Source organism: Heterodontus francisci, chromosome 20 (genome assembly GCF_036365525.1).
Source record: "Heterodontus francisci isolate sHetFra1 chromosome 20, sHetFra1.hap1, whole genome shotgun sequence".
Taxonomy (NCBI): Eukaryota; Metazoa; Chordata; class Chondrichthyes; order Heterodontiformes; family Heterodontidae; genus Heterodontus; species Heterodontus francisci.
Genome location: NC_090390.1, coordinates 33,767,408 through 33,794,643, shown reverse-complemented (window position 1 = coordinate 33,794,643; position 27,236 = coordinate 33,767,408). Strand labels below are relative to the sequence as shown.

General features: G+C 42.7%; 1 protein-coding gene across 1 annotated transcript; it reads right to left on the bottom strand.

Annotated features, from left to right (window-relative positions):
- On the bottom strand, nt 1–27,236 carry LOC137380916 (5-hydroxytryptamine receptor 7). Its single transcript, XM_068053325.1, has 2 exons — nt 26,689–27,236; nt 1–754 (listed from the first exon to the last, which is right to left on the bottom strand). Exons 1-2 carry the CDS (start codon nt 27,234–27,236, stop codon nt 1–3), a joined length of 1,302 nt encoding a protein of 433 aa, XP_067909426.1.

Below are 27,236 nucleotides of genomic sequence, written 5' to 3'. Positions count from 1 at the left end.
TTAAAGTACCAGTTCTGGCCTCTCTGCCATCTTTAGAGCTTCGTGCATTCCTGCAGCAGACAGTTTACGGTTGATATTCCTGTACCTGCACCTTAACAGATTGTGATAGGTTGTCCGCAGATCTCTATTGAATAATGCGTAAATGACTGGGTTTAGCAGGGAATTTGTGTAACCAAACCACATGATTGTTCTTTCTAACCAAAGGGGTATACAGCTGCACTCGGTGCCACAGATAAAAGGTCTTGCTGTAGAAAGTATGAAAAATGGCAACCAGCATACAGTGAATGCCCCAACTACAATGCCAAGGGTGGTTGCAGCTTTCTGCTCCCTTTTGAAGATTGACATGTTCTTCCTGTCATTTTTTAAAAGTCGGGCAAAGTGGGCACATTCCTCCGACTCTTTGCGTGGCTTTGCTCCTATCTTAACGGTCTCACTCATGCGCTTGTCACCTGGCCGAGGAAATCCTGCAAACGTATGTTTGGCAGCGCTCTTCTTGGCAGTCTTGAAAATCTGATGGTACATGAGAAGCATGACTGACATCGGGATATAGAATGCGACTGCAGTAGAATAAATGGTGTAACCAAAGTCTTGGCTGATCAGGCAGACCTTGCCATCGTTGATATTCTTGGCCCAGCCAAACAGTGGTGGTAGTGTAATTGATGCAGCCAGAAGCCACACACAAAGGATCATTTTGGCCATGCCTTTCCCATTCTGTCTGACTGGATATGTCAATGGTCTTGTTATTCCTAAATACCTGCAAAAGAAAAGAAGTGGTAATTGGCAATGTCAATGGTCAATGCATACACTTTTTATTCCATTACGTGCTAAAAGAAAGTCTAATATAACTGGCGCCATATAAGATAGAAATCTCTACAGTGGACATTTATTTCTGTGTATGCAGCTGGGTCCAGTACAACAACAACAACTTGCTTTTATATAGCACCTTAAGTATTATAAAATGCTCCAGTGCTTCACAAGAGCGATTATCAAATAAAGCTTGACACTGAGCCATGTAAGGTCCAAGAGGTAGGCTTTAAAGAGAGTCTTAAAAGGAGCAAAGAGAAGCAGAAAGCCAGACAGCTTTAGGAAGGAAATTCCAGAGCTTAGGGCCAAGGCAGACGAGGATGGCCACCAATTGGTGGAGCAATTAAAATTAGGAATGCTCAAGAAGCCAGAATTGGAGGAGCACAGAAATCTCAGAGAGTTGCAGCATTGGAGGAGATTACGGAGACAGGGTGGGGTGATGCCATAGAGGGATTTGAAAACAAGGAAGAGAGTTTTAAAAGCAAGGCATTGTCATACTGAGAGCCAGTGTAGGTCAGCGTGCACCGGGATTATGGATGAATGGTACTTGGTACAAGTCAGAATACGGGCAGAAGAGTATTGGATGAGCTCAAGTTTACGTAGGGTGGAAGATGGGAGGCTGGCCAGGAGAGTCTAGCGGGAACAAAGGCACGGAAGAAGGTTTCAGAAGAAGATGAGCTGAGGTAGGGGCGGAGTTGGCCGATGTTGCGAAGATGAAAGTAGGCAATCCTGGTGATGGAGGGGATATGTGGTTGGAAGCTCATCACGGGGTCACATACGACACCAAGATTGTGAACTGTTTGGTTCGGCCTCAAAGAGCTCCCAGGGAGAGGGATGATGTCGGTAGCTAGGGAATGGAGTTTTTGGTGGGGATTGAAGATCTTCCCAATATTTAGCTGGAGGAAATTTCTGCTCATCCAGGACTGGATGTAGGGCAAGCAGTTTGGCAAGGCAGACACAGAGAAGGGTCAAAAGAGGAAGCAATGAGTTCGAGCTGGTAAAGGCCTGCTTAGGTCGGGAAAAGAACCCAACCGATCCACAGCAGACCCGAGCCCGACCCGGCCCAAGTCCCTCCAATTTTGCCCCGAGCCCGACGCGACCCGACCCAACCCGAGCCTGACCCGACCATCCCTTTACTTACCTTCGGACTCGCGACCTCCAGGAAGCTGCAGCGCATGCGTGCTGATGTCATAGTGACGTCACTCGCTCACTGCGCAGACTCAGTTTCGTCCCGGACTCCCAGCTCAGGTAAGTTTTTTAATTTCAATACTTACCAGCAGAGCAGTTACCGTGTGTGTCCGGCCCGACCTGAACCCGAGCCCGATCCGGACTCAGCCCGACACATGCGGTCGGGTTCAGGTTGGGTAGCAGGCCTTTAAGAGCTGGGTGTCATAAGCGTACGTGTGGAAACTTGTTATGAGTTTTTGGGTGATGTCTGTAGATCAGAAATAGGAGGGAGCCAAGGGCTCGAGAGTTAATGGCGCAGGAATGGGAAGAGAAGCCATTGTAAGAGATTTTCTGGCTATGACTGATTAGATAAGAATGGAATCAGAGGAGGACAGAACTGTGCCAGAGGTTGCAGATAGACCGAGAAGTTCAGGGAGGCACAGTTCACCATGGTCACAGTCACAAAGGATGTAATTAGTGACATTGATAAAGGTAGTATGACAGGGTAGAGGCCTGCTACCTGACCCGAACCCGACAGGATCCGACGACATGTGTCGGGTTCAGGTCGGGTGGGGCCCATCTTCAGGGTATGGCTTTCGGGCTTGGGTTGGGTCGAGCTAAGTCCAGGTCGAGTTGGGTCGGGTCGGGCCGGACACACACAGTACGTGATCTGCTGGTAAGTATTGAAATTTAAAAAACTTACCTGAGCTGGGAGTCCGGGACGAAACTGAGTCTGCACAGTGAGCAAGTGACATCACTATGATGTCATCGCGCATGCGCTGCAGCTTCGTGGACTTACCAGTCGGAAAGTAAGTAAAGGGATAGTCAGGTCAGGCTCGGGTTGGGTCGAGTCAGGGCGGGTTCGTGTTGGGTCGGGCTTGGGGCAATATTGGAGAGACTCGGGCCAGGTCGGGCTCAGGTCCACTGTGGTTTGGTCGGGTTCGGGTCAGGTTCTTTTTTCCCAACCTGAGCAGGTCTCTATGACAGGGGTCAAAAACTGATTGCAGGGATTCAAATATGGATTTGTGGGAAAGATGTGCCCAGATTTGGGAGGCGTTCAGGGACTTTAGAGAGGAAAGGGAGGTTGGAGATGGGGCAGTAGTTTGCAAGGACAGAGGGGTTAATGGTGGATTTTTGAGGACAGGGGTGATGATAGTGGATTTGAAGGGAAGAGAACTTTCACCCAGAGGGTGGTTGGAATCTGCCTGAAGGGGTGGTAGAGGCAGGTAGCCGCACAACATCTAAGAAGTATTTAGATGATCACTTGAAACGCCATAGCATACAAGGCTACGGGCCAAATGCTGGAAAATGGGATTAGAATAGTTAGGTGCTTGATGGCCGGCACAGACACGATGGGCCGAAGGGCCTGTTTCTGTGCTGTATGACTATGACTCTATGGGAGGGAACCATAAATAGTACCGTTGAAATGTTAGCTCTGTTGCTCTCTCCACAGCCACTTCCAGATTTGCTATATCCAGTATTTTGTGTTTTTATAACCATTAACGATATTAGCTAATGTGAGGACCAGGAGGGGAAGTTGGGTGATCAGCAGCTTAGTGGGAACAGGGTCGAGGGAGCAGGAGGGGGTCTCACGGACAAGGTGAGCTCAGGGAGCATATGATGGGAGATAGGAGAGGAGAGAAACTAGAGAAAGATGCAAGTTCAGGGCTAGGGCAGGGGAGAACTTTACAGGATGTTTACCCATTGGGCTAGGAGAAGGGAGGGAAGCGGCAGAGGCAGCTGAACAGACAGTCTCGATCTTAGCGACAAAGAAGTTGATGAGTTTTTTGCACTTGTTGTTGGAGATGAGGGTGGAGAAGGCAGGGAAGAGAGATTTAAGAAGTCAGTTTGTCCCGAAGAGAAGCCAGGGGATATCTTTGTATTCCAGGATGATCATGAAATAGTGAACTGTTTTGGCAGAGGACAGCACCCCCCAATTGTGCTTTATATGGTCTAATCAGATCTGGTGATGAATGGCTAAACCAGCTGTTTACTATAAAAATTCCAGTCTGTGTCCCTTGGACTTAAGGGATCAAAGATGAGGGCTGTACCATGGGGAACAGCCCGGGTGAGAAAAAGTAATGGTTTTAATAGGGACAAGGTCATCAAAGGTGCAGGTGAGGTTGTATTTGAGCAGATTTGTAGCGACAGCATGTCATGATAAATAAAGAGTCAAAGGCTAGACAGTTGCAATTTTAAAAGTACAGTTGGGGGACTGTTTTATCCAGGGGTGAACACAAATAGTTAGGAGGGGAAAGGGGGATGCGGATGGAGGGGGTACAAGGAAATGATCAGAGTTGGCCTTATCTGTGATTGACATAATGGGAGTAGCGAAGCCACGAGAGATAGCAAGGTCAAGGGGGTGGCTATGAATGTGAGAGGAGTTTATATGGAGGAAGCAATTAAAAGGGGATGGTGAACTCAGAGGAGAGAGAGAGAGCAGGATGAGTTGAGATGGAGGGTAAGAGCCAGTCTTTATCCCTTATAATTACACAATAAATAAATCAGACTTAGCGAATATAGATTGGTTGTATTTGAAAATGAATTTTAAATTTACAGTGCTGTAGGTTAAACATTGAATCGTGAACCAGTATAAAGCATGGATTGGAAAGGTAATGGGTGAATGTAATCAAATGGGTTTAAAAGCAACCAATCTGTCAAATGTTACAGACATAAATGTTATTAATGTAAGTACCAAGTGACTTTTACAAGTTTAATTTATTAAAGAAGGAATGATTGGATTCAACATTAGAGGCCATCTAGCAGATTAAGTGGTATTTATTAGACGCCATCTCCACATTTTTTTCATTGGCTTTTAAACAAACTCTGCATTTCTAGCCACCTTATTCCATTTTCAGACAAAATAAAATCAAGAACTTTCATGTGAAGCAGATAAAGAGATCTATTCAACAAGTCTTCATTACAATTTCACATTCCTTTCAATTAAATGTTGATCTAAATTGAGTCAACATTTGTTTTTGCATATATAATTCGTTGCTATGACAAATCTGGTTTGTTGCTAGTGACAGATAAAGTTAAGAACCGGAAAATGCTCTGTGATAAATAATCATTTGAAAGACAAGTTGCATATTGCTCTCAAGATTACAGAAGCCATTATAATTGCTTCATTACCCTATGTGTAACAAATAACAATGGGCAACTTGAGATTCCAGCTGGCACTCTTCAGTTATACCAGCAAACTGGAAATCTGCTGGATGGAATTTTGTTTTCTGAAGGATAATGCATGCATAAAAAACACCTTGTTCTAACAGTCTTGTATGTTATACGAGCAGAAAATAAGAATCGGTTTATCACTCACTGGTGAGAAGACTGTAATTATGTCCTGTGATTGTTTTATATTGAAGAGGATGCTGCCTTGATTACACCTTTGAAAATACCAGAGGAACTTGCTACATGCAGTAGTTCAGAACTGACAGAAGGTGAGTTTAACCTAGATCTACACAAAACAAAATGTCAGCAACAGTTCTGACTAAAACCTTGATTCTATTTCAGAGTTTATTATGGAGGAATTTGGATATGGACTGTTTTCAGCAGCAAATTTTTTTGAAGTGTTTGTCCCCTCATAATGCATTATAACAATAGAAAGATTCCCTCCTCCAACTGGAGCAGGTGTGTAAATCATTGTTATTTTTGTTCTAGGGATGTGAGCAACACCAGCATGGCCATATTTATCATCCATCCTTATTTTCGCCTTGTTGAACCTCTGTGGTCCTTGTGGTGATGGTACTGCCACGGTGCTGTTAGGTAGGAAGTTTCAGAATATTGATACAGCAATGATGAAGGAATGGCAGACAATATATGTCTAGGTCAGGATGGTGTGTGACTTGAAGGGGAACTGGGAAATGATGCTGTTCCTAAGGCAATGCTGCTTCTGTCCTTCTCAGTGATAGGGGTCATGGGGAGGCAGATGCAATCAAAGTAACTTTACCTGTGAACATACGAATTAGGAGCAGGAGTAGGCCACTTGGCCCCTCGAGCCTGCTCCACCATTCCATAAGATCATGGTTGATCTGATTGTAACCTCAACTCCACATTCCTGCCTACCCCCAATAACCTTTCACCCCCTTGCTTACTTAAAAATATTCAAAGATTCTGCTTTCATCACCTTTTGGCTCACGACCCTCCGAGAGAAAAATTTCTCCTCATCTCTGTCTTAAATGAGTGACCCCTTATTTTTAAACAGTGACCCCTAGTTGTAGATTCTCCCACAAGGGGAAACATCCTTTCCACATCCACCCTGTCAAGACTCCTCAGGATCTTATATGTTTCAATCAAGTCGCCTTTTACTCTTCTAATCTCCAGTGGATACAAGCCTAGCCTGTCCAATCTTTCCTCATAAGACAACACGCTCAATCCAGGTATCAGTCCGGTAAACCATCTCTGAAATGCTTTCAATACATTTACATCCTTCCATAAATAAGGAGACTAATACTGTACACCGTACTCCAGATGTGGTCTCACCAATGCCCTTAATAACTGAAGCATAACTTCCCTACTTTTGTATTCAATTCCCCTCACAATAAATGATAACATTCTATTAGCTTTCCTCATTACTTGCTGTACCTGCATACGAACCTTTTGCGATTCATGCAGTAGCATTCCCAGGGGCCTCTGCATCTCTGAGCTCTGCAATCTCTCACCATTTAGATAATATGCTTTTTTTTTATTCTTCCTGCCAAAATGGACAATTTTACATTTTCCCACATTATACTCCATTTGCCAGATATTTGTCCACTTTCTAAACCTATCTATATCCCTTTGTAGCCTCCTTATGTCCTCTTCACAACTTACTTTCCTACCTATCTTTGTGTCATCAACAAATTTAGCAACCATACCTTCGGTCCCTTCATCCAAGTCATTTATATAAATTGTAAAAAGTTGAGTCCGCAGCACAGATCCCTGTGGCACATAACTCGTTACATCTTGCTAACCAGAAAATGACTCATTTACGCCTACTCTCTGTTTCCTGTTAGCTAGCCAATCTTCTATCCATGCCAAAATGTTACCTCCTACACCATGAGCTTTTATTTTCCATAATAACCTTTGATGTGGCACCTTATCAAATGCCTTCTGGAAATCTAAGTACTGTACATCCACCAGTTCCCCTTTATCCATAGCACATGCCATTTCTTCAAAAAACTCCAATAAATTGGTCAAACATAATTTCCCTTTCACAAAACCATGTTAACTCTGCCTGATTACCTAGAATTTTTCTAAGTGCCCTGCTATAACATCTTTAATAATAGCTTCTAACATTTTCCCTATGACAGATGTTAAGCTAACTGGCCTGTAGTTTCCTGTTTTCTGTCTCTCCCTTTTTGAATAAAGGAGTTACATTGGCTTTTTTCCAATCTAATGGAACTTCCCCGAATCGTGGGAATTTTGGAAAAAACGCATCAACTATCTCACTAGCCACTTCTTTTAACACCCTAGGATGAAGTCCATCAGGACTCGGGAACCTGTCAGTCCGCAGCTACAACAATTTGCTTAGTACCACTTCCCTGGTGCTTATAATTTTCTTGAGTTCCTCCCTGCCTTCCATTTACTGATTTACAGCTATTTCTGGGATGTTACTTCTATCCTCTATGGTGAAGACCGATGTAAAATACCTGTTCAATTCATCTGCCATCTCTCTATTTTCCCTTATTAATTCCCCAGAATCACTTTCAATAGGACCAATGCTCACTTTGTTAACTCTTTTCTTTTTTAAATATCTATAGAAACTCTTACTATCTGTTTTTATATTTCTAACCAGTTTTCTCTCATACACTAATTTTTCCCTCCTTATTAATCTTTTAGTCGTTCTTTGCTGCTTTTTATATTCTGCCCAATCTTCTGACCTACTACCCATCTTTGCGCAATTAAATGCTTTTTTTTAAAGTTTGATACTATCTTTAACTTTTTTAGTTAACCATGGATGGTGGGTCCTTTCTTTAGAATTTTTCTTTCTGGTTGGAATCTATCAATTCTATGTATTCTGAAATAGCCCCTTAAATGTCTGCCACTGCATCTCTATTGACCTATCCCTTAACCTATTTTGCCAGTTCACTTTTGCTAGCTCTACTTTCATGCCCTCATAATTGCCATTATTTAAGTTTAAAATACTAGTCTTAGACCCACTCTTCTCTTCCTCAAACTGAATGTAAAATTCAATCATATTATGATCGCTGTTGCCTCGGGATGTCTTCACTGTGAGGTCATTAATTAATCCTATCTCGTTGCACAATACCAGGTCTAGTACAGCCTGCTCTCTGGTTGGCTCCAGAATGTAAATTCTAAGAAACTATCCCAAAAACATTCTATGAACTCATCATCTAGGCTCCCTTTGCCCAAATGATTTTTCTAGTCTATCTGTAGATTCAAATCTCCCATGATTATCGCCATACCTTTCTGACAAGCACCATTATTTCTTCCTTTATATCCCATCCTACTGTGTGGTTACTGTTAGGGGGCTTGTACACCACTCCCAGATGTGACTTCTTGCCTTTATCATTTCTCATCTTGACCCAAACTGCTTCTACATCCTGGTTTCCTGAACTTAGGTCATCCCTCTCTATTGTGCTAAAACCATCATTAATTAACAGTGCTACCCCTCCACCTCTTCCTAGCGTCCCGTCCTTCCAAAATGTCATGTACCCTTCAATATTCAGGTCCCAATCTATGTCATCCTGCAGCCATGTCTCTGTAATAGCTATCAGATCGTACATATTTATTTCTATTTGCACTATCAGTTCATCTGTTTTGTTTCGAATGCTATGTGCATTCAGATACAGAGCCTTGAGTTTTATCCTTTTCTCATTTTTGTAACCTTTAGCCTTGTCTGCTGATATACTCTTAGATTTGTAATCACTTTCTCTTCCTGTCAAGGTCTGTTTATCTTTTCCCATATTAATACTTTTCTACTGCCATGTCTCTACTCTTTGATTTACCAAAGCTTCCCAAATTTGATCCTGTGCCCCCACTATTTAGTTTTAAACCCTCTCTACTTCCCTAGTTATGTGGCTTGCTAGAACACTGGTCCCAGCATGGTTCAGGCGTAGACTGTCCCAACAGTACAGCCCCCACTTTCTCAATACTGGTTCCAGTGCCTCACGAACCAGAATCCACTTCTACCAAACCAGTGTTTGAGCCACACATTCATTTCTCCAATCTTATTTGCCCTACTCCAATTTGCACGTGGCTCAGGTAATAATACAGAGATTATTACCTTTGAGGTTCTGCTTCTTAATTTGGTGCCTAACTTCTCATATTGACTATGCAGAACCTCTTTCCTTGTTCTGCCTTTGTTAAGTTGCTACAGGGCATCCTGTAGCTAGTACATACTACGGCCATGCTGCACAGGAGATGGAGTGGGTGGTGAGCAATGGTCCCTCTAAGATGTGCAGGTGCGCTGCAATATTAAAAGGACCTTGTCATGCAGCAAACAGGCTGATAAGAGCAAAGAAAAATTAGAGGGAACATTGGTGGTGAGTCCAGGAGCAGGAGTACTGCTCAGGCAAACTGCTCCATCACATATAGTATAGCCACTTGCAGACTTGAGACAAGGACCTGCCTCTGGCATCATTTATCACCAGGTTATAGTGTAGTAGCTTGATCCCACTACCCTTTGATCCCTGCACGGTACATGTCTGGCTCAATTGAAAGGTTTGCAGCAACGCGAGAACTGAAGACTGGAGACCAACACATATGCCTTATTTATTATTGTTTGGATCCACAGTCTAGATAAATCCAAAAATGTACCATCTAAATTAAGAGCTGTTTCATGGGATGAGAGGTACAGAAACTGCCAAAGGAAACTGTCAGGTGCCAGTATGTTGGAGAAATCTAAACTTAGAATAAAAGAAAAGTACTGTGCATAGGTAAATCCAATACACATGTGTCATTCACACACTGCGCTTGCACGTGGATGGTACCAGTTTCCATTGATTAATTTTCCATTTCATTATGAAGAATTCTCCTGCAGTTCCTGCACAGTAGTTGGCCTATGTGTCAGAAGGTGAATTACACAGAGGAGTACACAATACAATAGAGGCTGAGAGAGGAAGCAACAGAAGTTTGGAAGTTGGTACTCAGAGAATGGGCAGAAATTAACAGATTGGGAGAGGAGAGACAGGATTGAGGGCAGTTGTAGGCAGATTAGGATACAGGATGCAGGACTTAGGCAGTAGCAGAAGGAGAGATGGAAATAGAATACATAGAATTTACAGCACAGAAACAGGCCATTGGGCCCATTTGGTCTTTGGCTCCACATGAGCCCCCTCCCACCCTGCTTCATTTAACACTCTCCACCATATCCTTCTATTCCTTTCTCCCTCATGTGTTTATTTAAATGTGCTTCCCCTTAAATGCATTTATGCTCTTCACCTCAATTACTCCATTTAGTAACAAGTTCTGCATTCTAAATCTCCTAATCCACAATCTGTACTGACAGTCGGCCATGTCAGCTGTCGGTATATGTTTTGCTGCATCAATGCATCAGATCATCTATCTGCTGCACCATAAGGTTCTACAATAGCGAGTGATGGCTTTGTGCTAAGGGACATTTTTAAATGAAAATATTGTCATCACCACTGAGAACTACTATGGGAACAATTCAGTGCAGTTTGCATTGATAGAATCACAGAATTTTACAGCACAGAAGGAGGCCATTTATCCTATTACATCTGTGCTGGCTCTCTGACAAAGCTATTTTCTTAGGCCTATTCCCCTGACCCTTGTCTGTACCCTTCAAAAATGTTCTTTTTCAAATATTTATCCACTTCCCTTTCAAAGGCTATTACGGATTCTGCTTCCACTCACTGAGGGTAATTTTTTACCTTCATCACTTGGATTTCTGGCCCATTACAGAACCTGCCTGATTTTCTATTCCATGGAAATGAAAATCAGGCCGATCCCATAATGGGCTGACGATACACTTCATTAGATTACTGTCTAAACAATGAAAGTGAAAATGACTGCCCCTGTTTCTGCTAGAACATTCTATGCCCTAACAATGGGATACAGAGTGGAGGTACAGTAGGGGGTAATGCACAGTCAAATATAAAAGAGAAACTGAGTTGGCTGGAAGGCAGAGCAAATATAGACCTGTTAAGACACAAGTGAAAAATGCAAGGCTGGATTACATTTATTTTAATGCAAGGGGTCTTACCAGTCAGGCAGATGAATTGAGGGCGATGTTTAGCACATGGGATTATGATATTATTGCTATCACAGAGACATGGTTGAGGGAGGGACAGGACTGGTAGCTCAATATTCCCAGGTATAGAATCTACAGGCGAGACAGGGGAGGGAATAAAAGAGGAGGTGACAGTGCACTGGTGATCAAAGAGTCAATTACTGCAGTAAGGAGGGTTGACATCTTAAAAGATTCCTCAAATGAGGCCATATGGGTAGAAATTAAAAACAAAAAGGGGGCAATCACTTGGCTGGGAGTGTACTACAGACCTCCAAACAGTCAGGGAGAGATGGAGGAGCAGATATATAGGCAAATCTCAGAGAGGTGTAAATAGGGTAATAATAGTAGGGGATTTCAACTTCCCCAATATCAACTGGGATAGTCTTAGTGCAAAAGGCTTAAAGGGGGTGGAATTCTTAAAATGTATACAGGAGAGTTTTTTGAGCCAGTACATAGAAAGTCCTCCAAGAGAAGGGGCAGTACTGGATCTAATCCTAGGGAATGAAGCTGGACAAGTGGTAGAAGTGTCAGTGGGGGAGCATTTCGGGCATAGTGACCATAACTCTGTCAGATCTAAGGTAGTTATGGAAAAGGACAAAGATGGACCAGAAATAAAGGTACTGAATTGGGGTAAGGCCGATTTCAGTATGATAAAACAGGATCTGGCCAAAGTGAACTGGGAGCAGCTACTTGTAGGGAAGTCTACATCAGACCAGTGGGAGTCATTCAAAGAGGAAATAGTGAGAGTTCAGAGCCAACATATACCCGTTAAGGTGAAGTGTAGGACCAACAAGTCCAGGGAACCCTGGATGTCAAGGGATATAGAGGATTGGATCAGGAAAAAAAAGGAGGCTTATGGCAGATTCAAAGCTCTGAAAACAGCAGAGGCACTAGAGGAATATAGAAAGTGTAGGGAGATACTTAAAAAAGTAATTAGGAGAGTGAAGAGGGGACATGAAAAAATACTGGAGAGCAAGAGAAAGGAAAATCCTAAGGCGTTTTATAAATATATTAAGGGCAAGAGGGTAAGCAGGGATAGATTAGGGCCCATTAGGGACCAAAGTGGCAATCTGTGTGTGGAGCCGGAGGACATAGGTGAGGTTTTAAATGATTACTTTTCATCTGTTTTCAGGGAGGGTGATTGTGATATACTTGAACATTAGCATTGAAAGGGAAGAAGTATTAGCTGTATCAGTGGGCTTAAAAGTGGATAAATCCCCAGGCCCAGATGAGGTGTATCCCAAGGCTGCTATGTGAGGCAATGGAGGAGATAGCAGGGGTTCTGACATAAATTTTCAAATCCTCTCTGGCTACAGGAGAGGTACCAGCGAATGTGGTACCTTTATTCAAGAAGAGTAGCAGGGATAAACCAGGTAATTACAGACCGGTGAGTCTAACATCAGTGGTTGGGAAACTATTGGAAAAAATTCTGAGGGTCAGGATTAATCTCCACTTGGAGAGGCAGGGATTAATCAGGGATAGTCAGCATGGCTTTGTAAGGGGAAGATCGTGTCTAACAAATTTGATTGAATTTTTCGAGGAGGAGACTAGATGTGTAGATGAGGGTAAAGCAGTTGATGTAGTCTACATGGACGTCAGTAAGGCTTTTGATAAGGTCCCGCATGGGAGATTGGTTAAGAAGGTGAGAGCCCATGGGATCCAAGGCAATTTGGCAAATTGGATCCAAAATTGGCTTAGTGACAGGAGGCGAGGGCGATGGTCGAGGGTTGTTTTTGCGAGTGGAAGCCTGTGACCAGTGGTGTACCACAGGGATTGGTGCTGGGATCCTTGCTGTTTGTCGTGCACATTAACGATTTAGACATGAATATAGGAAGGTATGATCAGTAAGTTCGCAGATGACACGAAATTGGTGGTATTGTAAATAGTGAGGAGGAAAGCCTTAGATTACAGGACGATATAGATGGACTGGTAAGATGGGCAGAGCAGTGGCAAATGGACTTTAATCCTGAGAAGTGTGAGGTAATGAATTTTGGGAGGACTAACAAGGCAAGGGAATATACAATGGATGGTAGGACTCTAGGAAGTACAGAGGGTCAGAGGGACGTTGGTGTACCTGTTCATAGATCACTGAAGGCAGCAGCACATGTAGATAAGATGGTTAGGAAGGCATATGGAATTTATTAGCCGAGTCATAGAATATAAGAGCAGGGAGATTATGATGGAGCTGTATAAAACGCTAGTTAGGCCACAGCTGGAGTACTGTGTACAGTTCTGGGCACCACACTATAGGAAGGATGTGATTGCCCTGGAGAGGGTGCAGAGGAGATTCACCAGGATGTTGCCTGGGCTGAGCATTTCACTATGAAGAGAGACTGAAAAGGCTAGGGTTATTTTACTTAGAGCAGAGAAGGCTGAGGGGGGACATGACTGAGGTGTACAAAATTATGAGGGGCATTGATAGGTTAGATAGGAAGAAACTTTTTGGATGGTGATCTTAAATTTACCTCTACAGTTACAGACTCAGCGGCCAATGGATTTACTTTTTGAATATCTCTATTAAATCTCCTCTTAACCTTCTTTATTCTATTCAAAGGGGCCCCAGTTTTTCTAGTCTGTCATAACTAAAGTCTCTCACCCCGGGATCATCTTCGTGATACCAAGGCCTTGATATCGTTCCTGAAGAAAGGCATGCAAAACTTGGCACAATATTCTAACTGCAGCCTTACTAATGATTTGCATAGGTTCAGTATTACCTGTTTGCTTTTCTGCACTATATCCAAATTTATAAAATCTAGGAGCCCAAATGCTTTAATTTAAATAGCTTTATCAAGTTAAAAGCAAAATACTGCAGTTGCTGGAAACCTGAAATAAAAGCAGAAAGTGCTGGAAATACTCAGCAGGTCAGGCAGCATCTGTGAAGAGAGATGCAGAGTTATCATCTCTGGTCTATGACCTTTCATCATAACTAGCAAGGTAAGAAAAGTATTAGGTTTTAAGCAGGTGAGACGGGGGGGGGGGGGAGGGGGGGGGGGGATGCGGTGGGGGGTGGGGTGGGGGGGTGCAGGGGAGGGGTGGTGGTGGTGGGGAAGAGAACAAAAGGAAAGGTGTGTGATAGGGCAGAGAGCAGGAGAGATTAAATAACAAAGATGTCATGGGGCAAAGGCGAAGAGCGTGTTAATGGTTGTGGTGACTCTTCTGACGCCGTATGTCATTTTGACAATTTCCAGTCTCCTGGCCCTAACCACCTCCTCGTCACTATGGATGTCCAATCTCTCTACACCTCATCCCCCACCAGGTTGGTTTGAGGGCTCTCCGCTTCTTCCTTGAACAGAGGCCCAACCAGTCCCCATCCACCACCACCCTCCTCCGCCTGGCTGAACTTGTTCTTACATTGAACAACTTCTCCTTCAACTCCCCTCACTTCCTTCAAATAAAAGGTGTTGCTTTGGGTACCAACATGGGTCCTAGTTATGCCTGTCTTTTTGTGGGATATGTCGAACATTCCTTGTTCCAGTCCTGTTCAGGCCCCCTCCTTTACCTCTTTTTCCACTACATTGATGATTGTATCAGTGCCGTTTCCTGCTCTCACCCGGAACTGGAAAACGTCATCAACTTTACTTCCAATTTCCACCCTTCTCTCACCTTGGTCTATCTCCAACACTTCCCTTTCCTTTCTTGACTCCTCTGTCTCCGTCTCTGGGGATAGGCTGTCCACTAATATTCATTATAAGCCCACCGACTCCCACAGCTACCTTGACTACACTTCCTCCACCCTGTTTCCTGTAAGGACTCCATTCCATTCTTCCAGTTTCTTTGTCTTTGATAATGCAACCTTCCACAATAGCGCTTCTGACATGTCTTACTTTTTCCTCAACCGAGAATTCCCCCATTGTGGTTGACAGGGCCCTCAACTGTGTCCGATCCGTTTCCCACAGGTCTGCCCTCGCCCCTTCCCCTCCCTCCCAGAACTGCGACAGAGTTCCCCTTGTCCTCACTTTCCACCCCACCAGCCTCCACATCCAAAGGATCATCCTTCACCATTTCCACAACCTCCAGCATGATGCCACCACCAAAGACATCTTCCCTTCCCCTCCCCTGTCAGCATTCCGAAGGGATTGTTCCCTCCGCGACACCCTGATCCAGTCCTCCATCACCCCTGACACCTCATCCCCTTTCCACAGCACCTTCCTATGCAATCGCAGGAGGTGTAATCCCTGCTCTTTTACCTCCTCTCTCCTCATCATCCAAGGCCCCAAACACTCCTTCCAGGTGAAGCAGTGATTTACTTGTACTTGCTTCAATTTAGTATACTGTATTCACTGCTCACAGTGTGGTCGTCTCTACATTGGGGAGACCAAACGTAGATTGGGTGACCGCTTTGCGGGACACCTCCAATCAGTCTGCAAGCATGACCCTGAACTTCTAGTTGCTTGCCATTTCAACACACCACCCTGCTCTCATGCCCACATTTCTGTCCTTGGCCTGTCGCAGTGTTCCAGCGAACATCAATGCAAGCTTGAGGAGCAGCACCTCATCTTTCGATCAGGCACTCTACAGCCTTGTGGACTCAACATTGAGTTCAACAATTTCAGAGCATGACTGGCCTTTTTTATTTTTTATTTCTTTTTTTAAAATTATTTTATTTATTTTTTAACCAAGTGCCTGTTTTTCATGTTGTGCGTTTGGACAGAGCTGCTCATTATACTGCCATTAACACTCTCTCTGGACTAATGCTTTGTCTTTCACCACAACCATTAACAAGCTTTTTGCCTTTGTCCAACACCACCACCCCCCCCCCCCACCCCTTTACTTGCTTAACACCTATACATTTCTAACCTTTGCCAGTTCTGATGAAAGGTCACCAACCTGAAACATTAACTCTGCTTCTCTTTCCACAGATGCTGCCAGACCTGCTGAGTATTTCCAGCACTTTCTGTTTTTGTTTCAGATTTCCAGCATCCGCAATATTTCGCTTTTATTTTAGCGGTGGTGAGCGTTCACTTAGTGGCAGCTCCAGCTGAACATTAAGCATTCTGCAGTCTATAACAACTTGCATTTCTGAAAGTTGCCTAGCCCTAAATGAGGTGTTTGATGGGCTTGGTTTCATTATTTTTTGTGCGCTAGCCCAAACCAGTAAAATTTCTATTGAGGCCTCTTGAAAAGGAAAATCCCTGTTCCTTTACATTGTAATGCTATGGTGTCACTGTGCTGTGAAATTTTCCAATTAGTGGCAGCAAAGTCTTCCAACGCATGCAAGAGACAAAATAAAATAGATTTGCTTTTGATAATAATCTCTTTACTACTATCTGACAATATACAACCTATTAAAAAATGCAGCCTAATAGATCTAAATACTTGAACTAAATTGCCTTCTGATAGTGAAATCATCCACAACTTCCTTAGCACTTGCCCCACGCTTGCTGTTCAACTGTCAGGGACAGTAAGGGCCAGAAATTGCCTGGCCTAGTACTACGCCTTGTGCCACCTTACCGATGCACCCCTCCCAGGGCAAGGGAACATGCAGGTGTGTCCCCTATGTGCGATGAAAGGCTCCGATTTAGCACCAGTCTGACGTCACACAGCCCAAGATAAATGTGATGCCAGGATCACAAATTCAGACAAAGAATGTCCAGGCAGCATCTGCATTATTTACTGAAGAAAAATCAAGTTTGAACCTGCAACATGTGCCCTGCCGTAGCGTTATTTAAAGGGCCAAGCACCCTGATTGCAGGTCAATTAAGTTTTGGGAACTTTTTCTGTTGGAAAGTGTCTGAAAGTACCCTGGAGTGTTTTTGGAGGTGGGGGTGGGGCAGGGGGGGCCGGAGGAGTTGGTGACCTGTCCACACAAAGGCTGCAACAGGTCGGAGTCAGCAGTGGCAATGCCTCCGGGTCTGCAGCACAACAAGGAGATGCAGCAGAATTTCTGTGTGATGCCCTCTGCCAAATTGGAGCTGGATTCCTCTGTGCTCTTTGACAGTGACAGGAGTCTGTCAGGCAGGCCAGCCAGTGCACTCAACATCTCAGTGTGCATGCCCATTCAGGGCTCTCCTGTATGCTCTTATCTGAGTCCTCTGCAGCAGTACCCATCTGCCACCTCGTCATCCAATGCACTGGCAAAAGAACCATCCCTTACCCCGACCTGGCTGCAGCCCAATTGTGCTCGAGTGATTCACCACGTGCTGATCCCAACTCTATACTAGACTCCAAGGTATGTGCAATGCCAGTGTCTGAGCTGTAAGCTGCAAGTGTCAGTTCAAGTGACTGGGTCTCTATCAATGCTGTACTGTTGCTCTCTTTTCTACTTCTCAGACTGCTATGGCTGGGCAGATGGCAATTCTTGGGTATCTGAAAGCAGGAACTCAGATGGGGAGGGTTGGGGGGAGGGTTGGGGGCTGGGGTCGGAAGCATGAAGTCCATGGTCACACAGCTCGCTCATCATGCCAGATAGCAGGATGAAGGTGTGCTGAGAGTTGAGAAGGGGCTTAAGGCAGGAACATAACATCATCTTCAATATTCCTAGTCATGTCAGATGCCATGGTCTTGGTCACTGCCAGCCACATAATGCAGAGAACCATCTCTTCTGTAGGGCTTGAGATGCAGGCGTCCTTATCCCCCACAGTTCTGCACTGCTCCTTTCTGTTGTATGCTACCTTGTCCTGTAAGAGAGAGGGCAGAATGTCAATGGTTGTGTAGCACTGTGTTTGGGTGATAGACCTGACATAGCTGTATAGCTGGAGGCATGTGGAGACAGCAAGAGGTGGGTATGAGGCTGGCAGCATCAGTAGGTTTGTCAGGGTGAGGTAGATTATCTGGATTTTGCGCATGAATCCTAAGAGCCAGCGAGTGCTGCTGGATGAGTAATGAGGTGTGATGCATTGAACAGCATGAGAGGTTGGTGCTGGTGGAGGAGATATCATGTGAAGATGCATTCACCTGCGTGAGTTCATTATAGATTTCTTGTGGCACTGCTGCCTGGTGCTTGAGTCCAGACTCTGGGAGTTGACCTTCCTGGCTGCCTGCTACCACTCCCTTCTGTGGGTAGTCCTTGAGGGTCTCCTGGCACCCCCATGGACCCATGGCATCTCTCCTCCTTCCCACTTCCCAATCCGTCACTCTGGATTCCTCTGTCTGCCCTGGTGTTCACTTTGCAATGAATTATACTGCAGCAATATTTTTGTGCAACTTCCCTTTCAGATACAGCCTGCCTTTAAGAACAGCAGGCTGGTTGTAACATGTGGTCTACAAACAATGCTGCTGGCCCCACCTGCTGTGCACAGGGGTCACCAGCAGCATTCAGGAGTAGACAGCATATGCGATAAACACACACGCAGAAAGAGACAAAAAAGGTAAAAGGAATAAAGGGGAAAAGTTTGAGGCAATATCTGGTAGTTACAGTCCTTTAAGTTCAATGTGGAGTCTTTGGTTGCTGGTAAGTCTTGCCATTCGTTGGGGCCCAGTTCACACTTCAACTTGTTCCAATGTAGGAGCCTTTTCTCTCTTGTGGTTTACCTGTCATCCCTGGGTCCAGTGGCTTGGGGGAGAGCGAGAGAGTGAGACAGAGTGAGTTAAGTGCACCAAGGAATAGTCCTTTGTCTCTGTAAGCACTGATTGTTAGTACGCAAATATTTTTCCAGCCAAGTGTCTGGTGATTTTTTTAACAAGTAATTTCTTCACTCCAAGTTTAAAATCAATATTCACATGACAAAATTAATATGCCTCATTCTTGGCAGGTGGGGGGTCTGCATGACGATATGTTTAAAAAATGTGAAATGTGGAAATAATTCTGCATTTAAAGAAAATCTGCAGCCTTCTGATTTTAACTTTGAGTTCAATAACTTTAGATCTTGATCACCACTCCCATTTTCTCTTGGACAGCAAGTAAGGTCGGCGCAACATCGAGGGCCGAAGGGCCTGTACTGCGCTGTAATGTTCTAATTCTAATTGTAATGTAGTGTGGCTGCACCAGGGCCACTGGGCGTGGAGGAGCTGTGAGCTGGTGCTTGGGATGGGGATCCCCTACCAATACATGCGCGGCAGTGTGCTCTGGACCCCTGGGTTCTACCCACCTTTCTTTTGCCACTTACCCAGGAATTGGGAAGCCTTCTCCACTTTGCCAGATTTTTTCCATGCTTCCCTCCCCTACCCTTCTGCTATTCTGCTGGAGCCATTTACATCTCCTCTGGCACATCTTTTGTTTCTATACTTATTCCATTATCAACCCCTTTTGCCTTGCAGCATCAACCCTTCTGTCATTTCATCACTGCTGCCCTCCACACTCTTACAGACCTCTTCCTTTTTTTCTCTCCCTGCCCCCTTTTCCTTGGCTCTGAAGTTGCTCAAAAACTGTTCATCTCTAACATTTTTCAGTTCTTATGAAAGATCATCAATCTAAAATATTAATTTTATTTCTCTTGCAACAGATGCTGCCTGACCTGGAGCCTTTCCATTATTTTCACATTTTATTTCAGATTTACAACATCTGGAGTATTTTGCTAATGACTGATAATTATTCTTTCTGCAATTATAGCGTGATCCTTTGTGCAACTGCTGGTTTTGTGTATTTTGGGTTTGTGACCTACAAACTGCTTTACGAGTGTAAGGAAGTTTGAAATACTAGCATTGTTTATATAAAAGATTAAAATAGCTCTTTCCTAGATGTAGATGCCAGAATTTGAAACAGGCTAAATGATCTTTTCAATCTGGCACCTGATTGACTGAGAAGCTTCGTTTCCGATATTTTAATTTTCCGCCCCAGACCCACTCTGACCTCTGTGTCCTCAGCCTCTTATATTGTTCCAATGATGCTCAATGTAAGCTTGAGGAACAGCATCTCATCTTTTGATTAACCATTTTACAGCCTTCCAATTTCAACATTGAGTTCAACAATTTCAGTACATAATCACTGCCTTTTGTATTGTTTTTCTTCTTTTTGTTTTTGGCTGGCAACTGTTAGTGATGATGCTGCTTTTCCAATTTACACCTCCTCTACACCCATCTTTTGCTTCTTTACTTATCCCATTACCATCTTTTGTCATTTATCAACCTTACCCTCCACCAAATCCCAGACCGTCCCTTTGTTCTTAGCCCGTCCCCCCTCTCACCTGCCTCTGTACTTGCCTCAAACCTGTTACAACTCTAACTTTTTCCAGTTCTGATGAAAGGTCATTGACCTGAAATGTTAGCTCCTTTTCTCTCTCCACAGATACTGCTAGACCTCTTGAGTATTTCCAGCATTTTCTGTTTTTATTTCAGATTTCCAGCATCCACAGTATTTTGCTTCAGTTTTGGCTTCATTTCAATCCCTGACTGAGAATTACGAAACATGATATTCTGATACGAAAGATTTCATGAGAAGACAAAGCAAACTGAAATTACTGTGTCAGGAAGCAAAATTTTATCAAATCTACAGAGACTCTGTTATCAATTGCATGAATTATTTTCACAAAAGATAGTTAGTGCATTATAAATGTTTTCATTGTATACATATATTTGCTGTTCATAATATTTGCTGATTTTGGTGCTTCATTTTACCATTTAATTGTAAATTAATTTACTTGATGTTTTAGTCTATAAACATTTGATCTTGTAGTCCATAGTATTGTTGCAATATTCATCACTTGATAAAGAGTTTGCCAGCACACAACAGCACAAAACTCTGCAAATCACCGAAATCGATTGTTACAAGTGACATGATTGTTAATCATTAGAAGTAAGAAAAATTGCTGTTTCTGGATCATAAGGGATAAGGTTTGCTCACAGGAATTGTGGTTAGATTATTTAAAGGGAAGACAATTCTACAAAATCCCCAAATTATGTAAAAGCTCAAATATTACTCAACCACCCAAAATGAATGAAGGCTCAGCTTAGGAATATATACACCTATTAGCCTGTACACACATGTACTTGGGCCATATGACTACAGTGAAACAGATAGGATGTCAGAAGTTAGAAATATATATGTTTATCAATATTTGCTTTTGTGGATGTACCTCAGTTTGGATCTTCTGTTAAGTTCTGAGTGATTCTAGGTTAATGAGTGAAGAGGCAGAGTCAAACTCAATTTGTACAGTTTTTAAAAGCATATGTGAAAACTTGACTTGGCTCTTGGATATTAGTGCAGGGTTCCAGTTCGTTTGGGCTTGAACTTTGGAATGGAGACCTCTAAAGATGCACCTATACTCTTTTCTAACAAAGGACTGGATGTCTTATGTACTTTGCTTCATGGAACTACTTTCATTAGCAATGTTCTTGAGGCTATTAAAAATTGACAGCATTCCTAGAGAAATGTTTTTCAATCTGAAGTTATCACAGGAGGTATTTTTCTCTATCACTAAATGCTGAGTATAATGTTTGTCTAGACATTATATTAAGATACACAATATATCAGTTAGAAAATATCACAGCATTGAAATGAAACAAATGTTCACAAATATTCCCATCGTTTCTGAAGTTGAGTAGTTTAGTATTGTTAATTAAATAATTTTTGTTATACCCTTTAAAATATTTAAACCATTTTGCTATATTCTATGGATCTTCAAAAAAAAATCACCATGAAAAATTAACCAAATCAATAGCAACTAGGAAATAAATAAATAGACGTAAACATTTAGTATTATCTCAAATTTAGATACTGGCACTTAAGCAAAGTAAGAAACTTGAGATTGACCTGATGTTGACATGTCAGATTGAACTGCTGTGATAAATATAAATGCAGTCAGCAATAACAAGGAAATTAAATGTATTTGAACAAGTGATTCAAGATTGCCATGTTAATGTACATATTCATTATAGAGATGCTTATGAGACACAGTATATTCATTACAGAATGGTATTTATAAATAATTAAATGCATAACATGGAACCGTCCACATTCTCCAATAACTTACTTTACTTTTTTAGAGTTATGTCAGCTTCCAAAAATATGGATTAATGTTAAAGTGACAATTCTAAATGTTTAATTTGTTACTTTTTCTGATTATTTTGCTGAAGTACAGTAGTCACACTGTTGTAATGAAATGATATTCTAAATTATTCTCAAACTTTCTCCTTTATCTTTAAGATTGTGTGCAGTTATATATATATATATAGATAAAGGACACTTAACTGCATCAATATTTTTTAAATGCCAATGTGTATTCCACAGCAATCAAGGTAAAGACAATAAAAGAATTTCCCCAAGTTTTTTTGAAAGTCTCTAACGGTGAACTGTGTGAAGGAAACTAAATGAAAGTGTCACTTGCTTGAATCCTAAGGAGCACATCACATTTTAGCAGGAAACCTTTCTTTCATTTTTTTTTTAAGTTTCTGTCCACTTTTTCTCCTTTCCTACCCTCTTCTACTGAACCCATTACTAGTTTTCTATGGTTACAAGGATATCCAGTGACTACATGATACCTTATTCCAAGGATGCTGGTGATCCTCTGATACCTTGCCTTATATCCTGCTGGAGCATAGTTCCAAAAATTGTAGATGGCATTCCAATATCTCACTTGGTATCTTCTTAGAGTTATAGTTTCAAGAATGCTCGTGGTCCTCTGATACTTTCGCCTGGTAACTTGCTAGTATATGGTTCCAAGGATGCTGATGGTCCTCTGTTAACTTACTAAGTGCCTGTTAATTGTGTGAACTGCGACAACTTTTATTATCCTGTAGCCCAGACATTTTACACCCTTTTAATCAGGCCATAAACTGCAAAAGTATAACCCTGCTATTTAATATTGTTTATGTGTATACTTATTCATGTGTATACTACCGTTTTATCAGAATGGTCTGCTTTTATGATAAATGGAATTTTGTAACACCAAAAACCTGTTGGTGAAGCCTTCATTAGGCTTGTAATATTGAATACTTAATTAGGGCTGAGGAGAAATCATTGAGTGTATTAACTCTTTAACTGTGTTTATGTATGCCTCTTATATTTGTAGGTATCATTGTCATCATATAAAAACTTTCAAGTATTCCACTCACCAAAATATTTGTTCTGTTGAATTTTTGCAATTGTTTTCTCCTAATCATTCTCGGCAAAGATTATTTAAATTCCACAATATTCTGCTGTAGTACTCAGGGACTGATCATTTTATTTAAATTACAAATAAACAGCATGCCAGAGGGTAAGGGTAGTGTGGGGTGGGACAATATTAAGCAAGACCTGAACAACAACTAGGCTTGGGTTGATAAGTGGCAAGTAATATTCACACCACACACGTACCAGGCAATGACCATCTCAAACAAGAGAGAATCTAACCACCTCCCCTTGACATTCAAGGGTGTTACCTTCTCTGAATCCCCCACCATCAATATCCTGGGGGGTTACCATTGACCAGAAACCTAACTAGACCAACCACATAAATACTGTGGCTATTAAAGCAAACTGGGAATGCTGTGATGAATAACTCATCTCCTGACTCCTTAAATCCTGTCCACCATCTACAAGGCACAAGTCAGGAGTGTGATGGAATACTCTCCACTTGCCTGAATGAGTGCAGCTCCAACAAGACTCAAGAAGCTCAACCCAGGACAAAGCAGCCTACTTGATTGGCACCCCATCCACAACCTTAAACATTCATTCTCTCCACCATCAGCGCACTGTGGCTGCAGTGTGTACCATCTACAAGATGCACTGCAGCAAATCGCCAAGGTTTCTTTGACAGCATCTTCCAAACCCACGACCTCTACCACCCAGAAGGTCAATGGCAGCAGACACCTGGGAACACCATCATTTGCAAGTTCTCCTCCAAGCAACACACCATCCTAACTTGGAAACATATCATCATTCCTTCACTGTTGCTGGGTCAAAATCCTGGAACTCCCTCCCAAACAGCATTGTGTGTGTACCTTCACCACATGGATTGCAGCGATTCAAGAAGGTGGCTCACCACTACCTTCTCAAGGGCAATTAGGGATGGGCAATAAATGCTGGCGTTGCCAGTGACGCTCAGATCCCAAGAACGAATTAAAACGTATAAACTGAGAAGAGGAGACAGCACCTCTAGTGGTGTGGTATAACTTGTCAAATGACACATTCTCCATTTCTACTTACCCTATAATAAAACAATTGCTTTCCCAACCTGAACCCTGGAATATATGGAACTGTTGAGTTATATGACAGGGAAACAGATATGATACAGTAAAACTAAGCCAAGAGATGGTTTATCTAAAACTGCCCTCCTCTGATTTTGTAAATTGCACATGGCAAAATGAACAAAACTACTCATGCAATGAAAAAAAAAGTCAGACTTGTTTTAGCTTAAAGGAAATATCATGGACATTCCTTACAAACGGGTTGCTTGTGGTCCAATTAAAACAGTGAAGTTGCAATTTCTAATTAAGTTCAATGGTGCTTGATTCCAAACCTGATGGTCTGTTGTTCAGTATTGATGGGTTATGTAGGCGTTAAAAAAAACTGCAATAGGATTTTTGTAAATTATAGGTAAACTTTTGAATTCAAACTCTTTGAATAACTATGCGTAAAGATTACGTAAAGGGAACTGCTATATTCCATGTGTTCATCAGTGTGCTCGAGGGGCTGAAAAATGTTGCTCTAATCGCAGGAGGTGTAATACCTGCCCATTTACCTCCTCTCTCCTCACTATCCCAGGCCCCAAACACTCCTTTCAGGTGAAGCAGCGATTTACTTGTACTTCTTTCAATGTAGTATACTGTATTCGCTGCTCACAGTGTGGTCTCCTCTACATTGGGGAGACCAAGCGCAGACTGGGTGACCGCTTTGCGGAACATCTCCGCTCAGTCCGCAAGCAGGACCCTGAGCTTCCGGTTGCTTGCCATTTCAACACTCCCCCCTGCTCTCATGCTCACATCTCTGTCCTGGGATTGCTGCAGTGTTCCAGTGAACATCAACGCAAGCTCGAGGAACAGCATCTCATCTACCGATTAGGCACACTACAGCCTGCCGGACTGAACATTGAGTTCAATAATTTCAGAGCATGACAGCCCCCCACTTTACTTTCATTTTTAGTCATTTTTAGTTATTTTTTCTTCCTTTTTTTTGCATTCCTTTTTACATTTTTTGCATTTATTTCATTTCATCTTAGTTTGTTCAGTTTGCTTACCCACTGTTTTTTTCAGGTTGTTTTTCTTCAGGTTTGCACTTGCTGATGTTCTATATTCAGTATATTCACACCTAATCTGTACTAATGCTTTGTCTTTCAAAACACCATTAACATATTGTTTGCCTTTGCTCCGTGACCTTTTGGTCAGCTATGTGGCCTGGTCCAATCTGCACCTTCTCCTTTGTTATCTCTTGCCCAACCCCCACCTCACTTGTTTATAATCTGTGACTTTTCTAATATTTGTCAGTTCCGAAGAAGGGTCACTGACCCGAAACGTTAACTCTGCTTCTCTTTCCACAGATGCTGCCAGACCTGCTGAGTGAATCCAGCATTTCTTGTTTTTGTTTCAGATTTCCAGCATCCGCAGTATTTTGCTTTTATTGCTCTAATTCTTGATTGAAGGGATTAGTTTCTCACGACATGTTTGTAACAATAAACATGGATTTTCTACATAATCTATGGTTCAGGGCGGTCGTCTGTGTGGAGGCGCTGTTGTAATCTCACCATAATGTCGCATCGGATCGAATGGGAGATTTTCATTATATGATGTTGCTCTGTCATGCATACCGGTTCCGCTGAAAGGCCATCGACCTGAAACATTAACTGTTTCTCTCTCTCCACAGATACTGCCTGACCTGCTGAGCATTTTCTTTGTGTGTGTGTGTAACTAGATTACCAGTGAAATCTCTACGTCAGGGGACTGCTGCTAACAACAGGAATTCCTGCTTAACAAGGACATCGATTCCTCTGTATCAATTAGCGACACACTCTGCTTTCTGCAATTACAGGTGGTGGAAAAATGACCGTGGGTTTCTAACAACTTCGTTCAACAGGGAAATTTAAATAAATGCACTAACGAGGGCACTGTACACCCACACATACAACTACAAATGAAATCGGCAGCAGTGTAGCCATTGTGACTGTGAAGATGTATAAAAGACTCTAGTCCAGCTGTGTCAGTACGGACAGATGAATCAACCGAGGATAGCTTCGGTTATCTCTACCTTCAACAGCCATTGAAATGAGAATATGAAGTGGGATGTTTAGTTGAGCTGAATACTAAATTCCAGAATCATACTATCCACACGCCTTATATTCATTCGTGTTGACCGCATTATTAATGCTTTGTGCATCTTTTGTCGAGATTTCACCTTTACTCTACAGTTACTTCCTGCAGAGGATTCATCTTAAACTATCTGAACACAATGAAATAGTTCGGAAGTATTTCACTATTATTTTAAAAATGGATAAATTCACACTACTCGTCTCTTTTAATTCATATTTTAATTAATTCTTGATAACTGAAGCAAATAATGTTTAGATTATTCATTTAACAGCAATCGATCTGCAACCTGGTTCAACAGTTCTTTATGTAACTGGACATCTCATCCAGTTTTTGCACTCCCATTCATTCTTTGGCAGGTACATCATTAAATGTAAGATCTGAATAAGGACCACAGTTACTCTGGAACAAGGATTTGGAGAGCTCACCTGTCTATACTTATGACACACAGAGTCATGATTGAAGCGGTGCAGCACATCACATCCATCGCGATGAAGACATTGCAAAAGACTTGTCCAAATATCCACTGGCCGCCTATCAGGTCGGTAACGATGACAAAGGGCATCACGGCCACGGCCACCGACAGGTCGGCCAGGGCGAGGGACACGATCAGGTAGTTGGAGGGCTGGCGTAGCTTTTTCACGAAACACACCGAGATCATAACCAGGCAGTTGCCGGAGATGGTGAGCAAGGTGATCATGGACAGGATGGCCCCGATGATGATCTTCTCCGTATCGCCGTAGGGCAGAATCTGCTCCCCGCAGTTGGTGCCATTGTGCTGCAAAGAGGTGACAGGAGTTGGCCGAGCGCTTGGGGTGGGATAGTGGACAATCTGCAGGAGCAGGGGATCCAAAGAGCCAGGTCTCATCATAGGGGTGTGGAGTTCTTGCAGGGTTCCCTCTATGGTGTGCCAGCGGATATTACTAATATAGCTGCCGTTAACGTCCATAATCAGGTCTGAGACTGCCCAGAGCAT

What these genes read in the sequence shown, in the direction of transcription:
- LOC137380916 (XM_068053325.1), bottom strand. Translation starts at nt 27,236, where the DNA reads ATGCTCTGGGCAGTCTCAGACCTGATTATGGACGTTAACGGCAGCTAT. An exon ending in TGTGTCATAAGTATAGACAG is followed by an intron (nt 755 to 26,688) that starts GTGAGCTCTCCA and finishes TTTCTTTTGCAG; the next exon opens with GTATTTAGGAATAACAAGAC.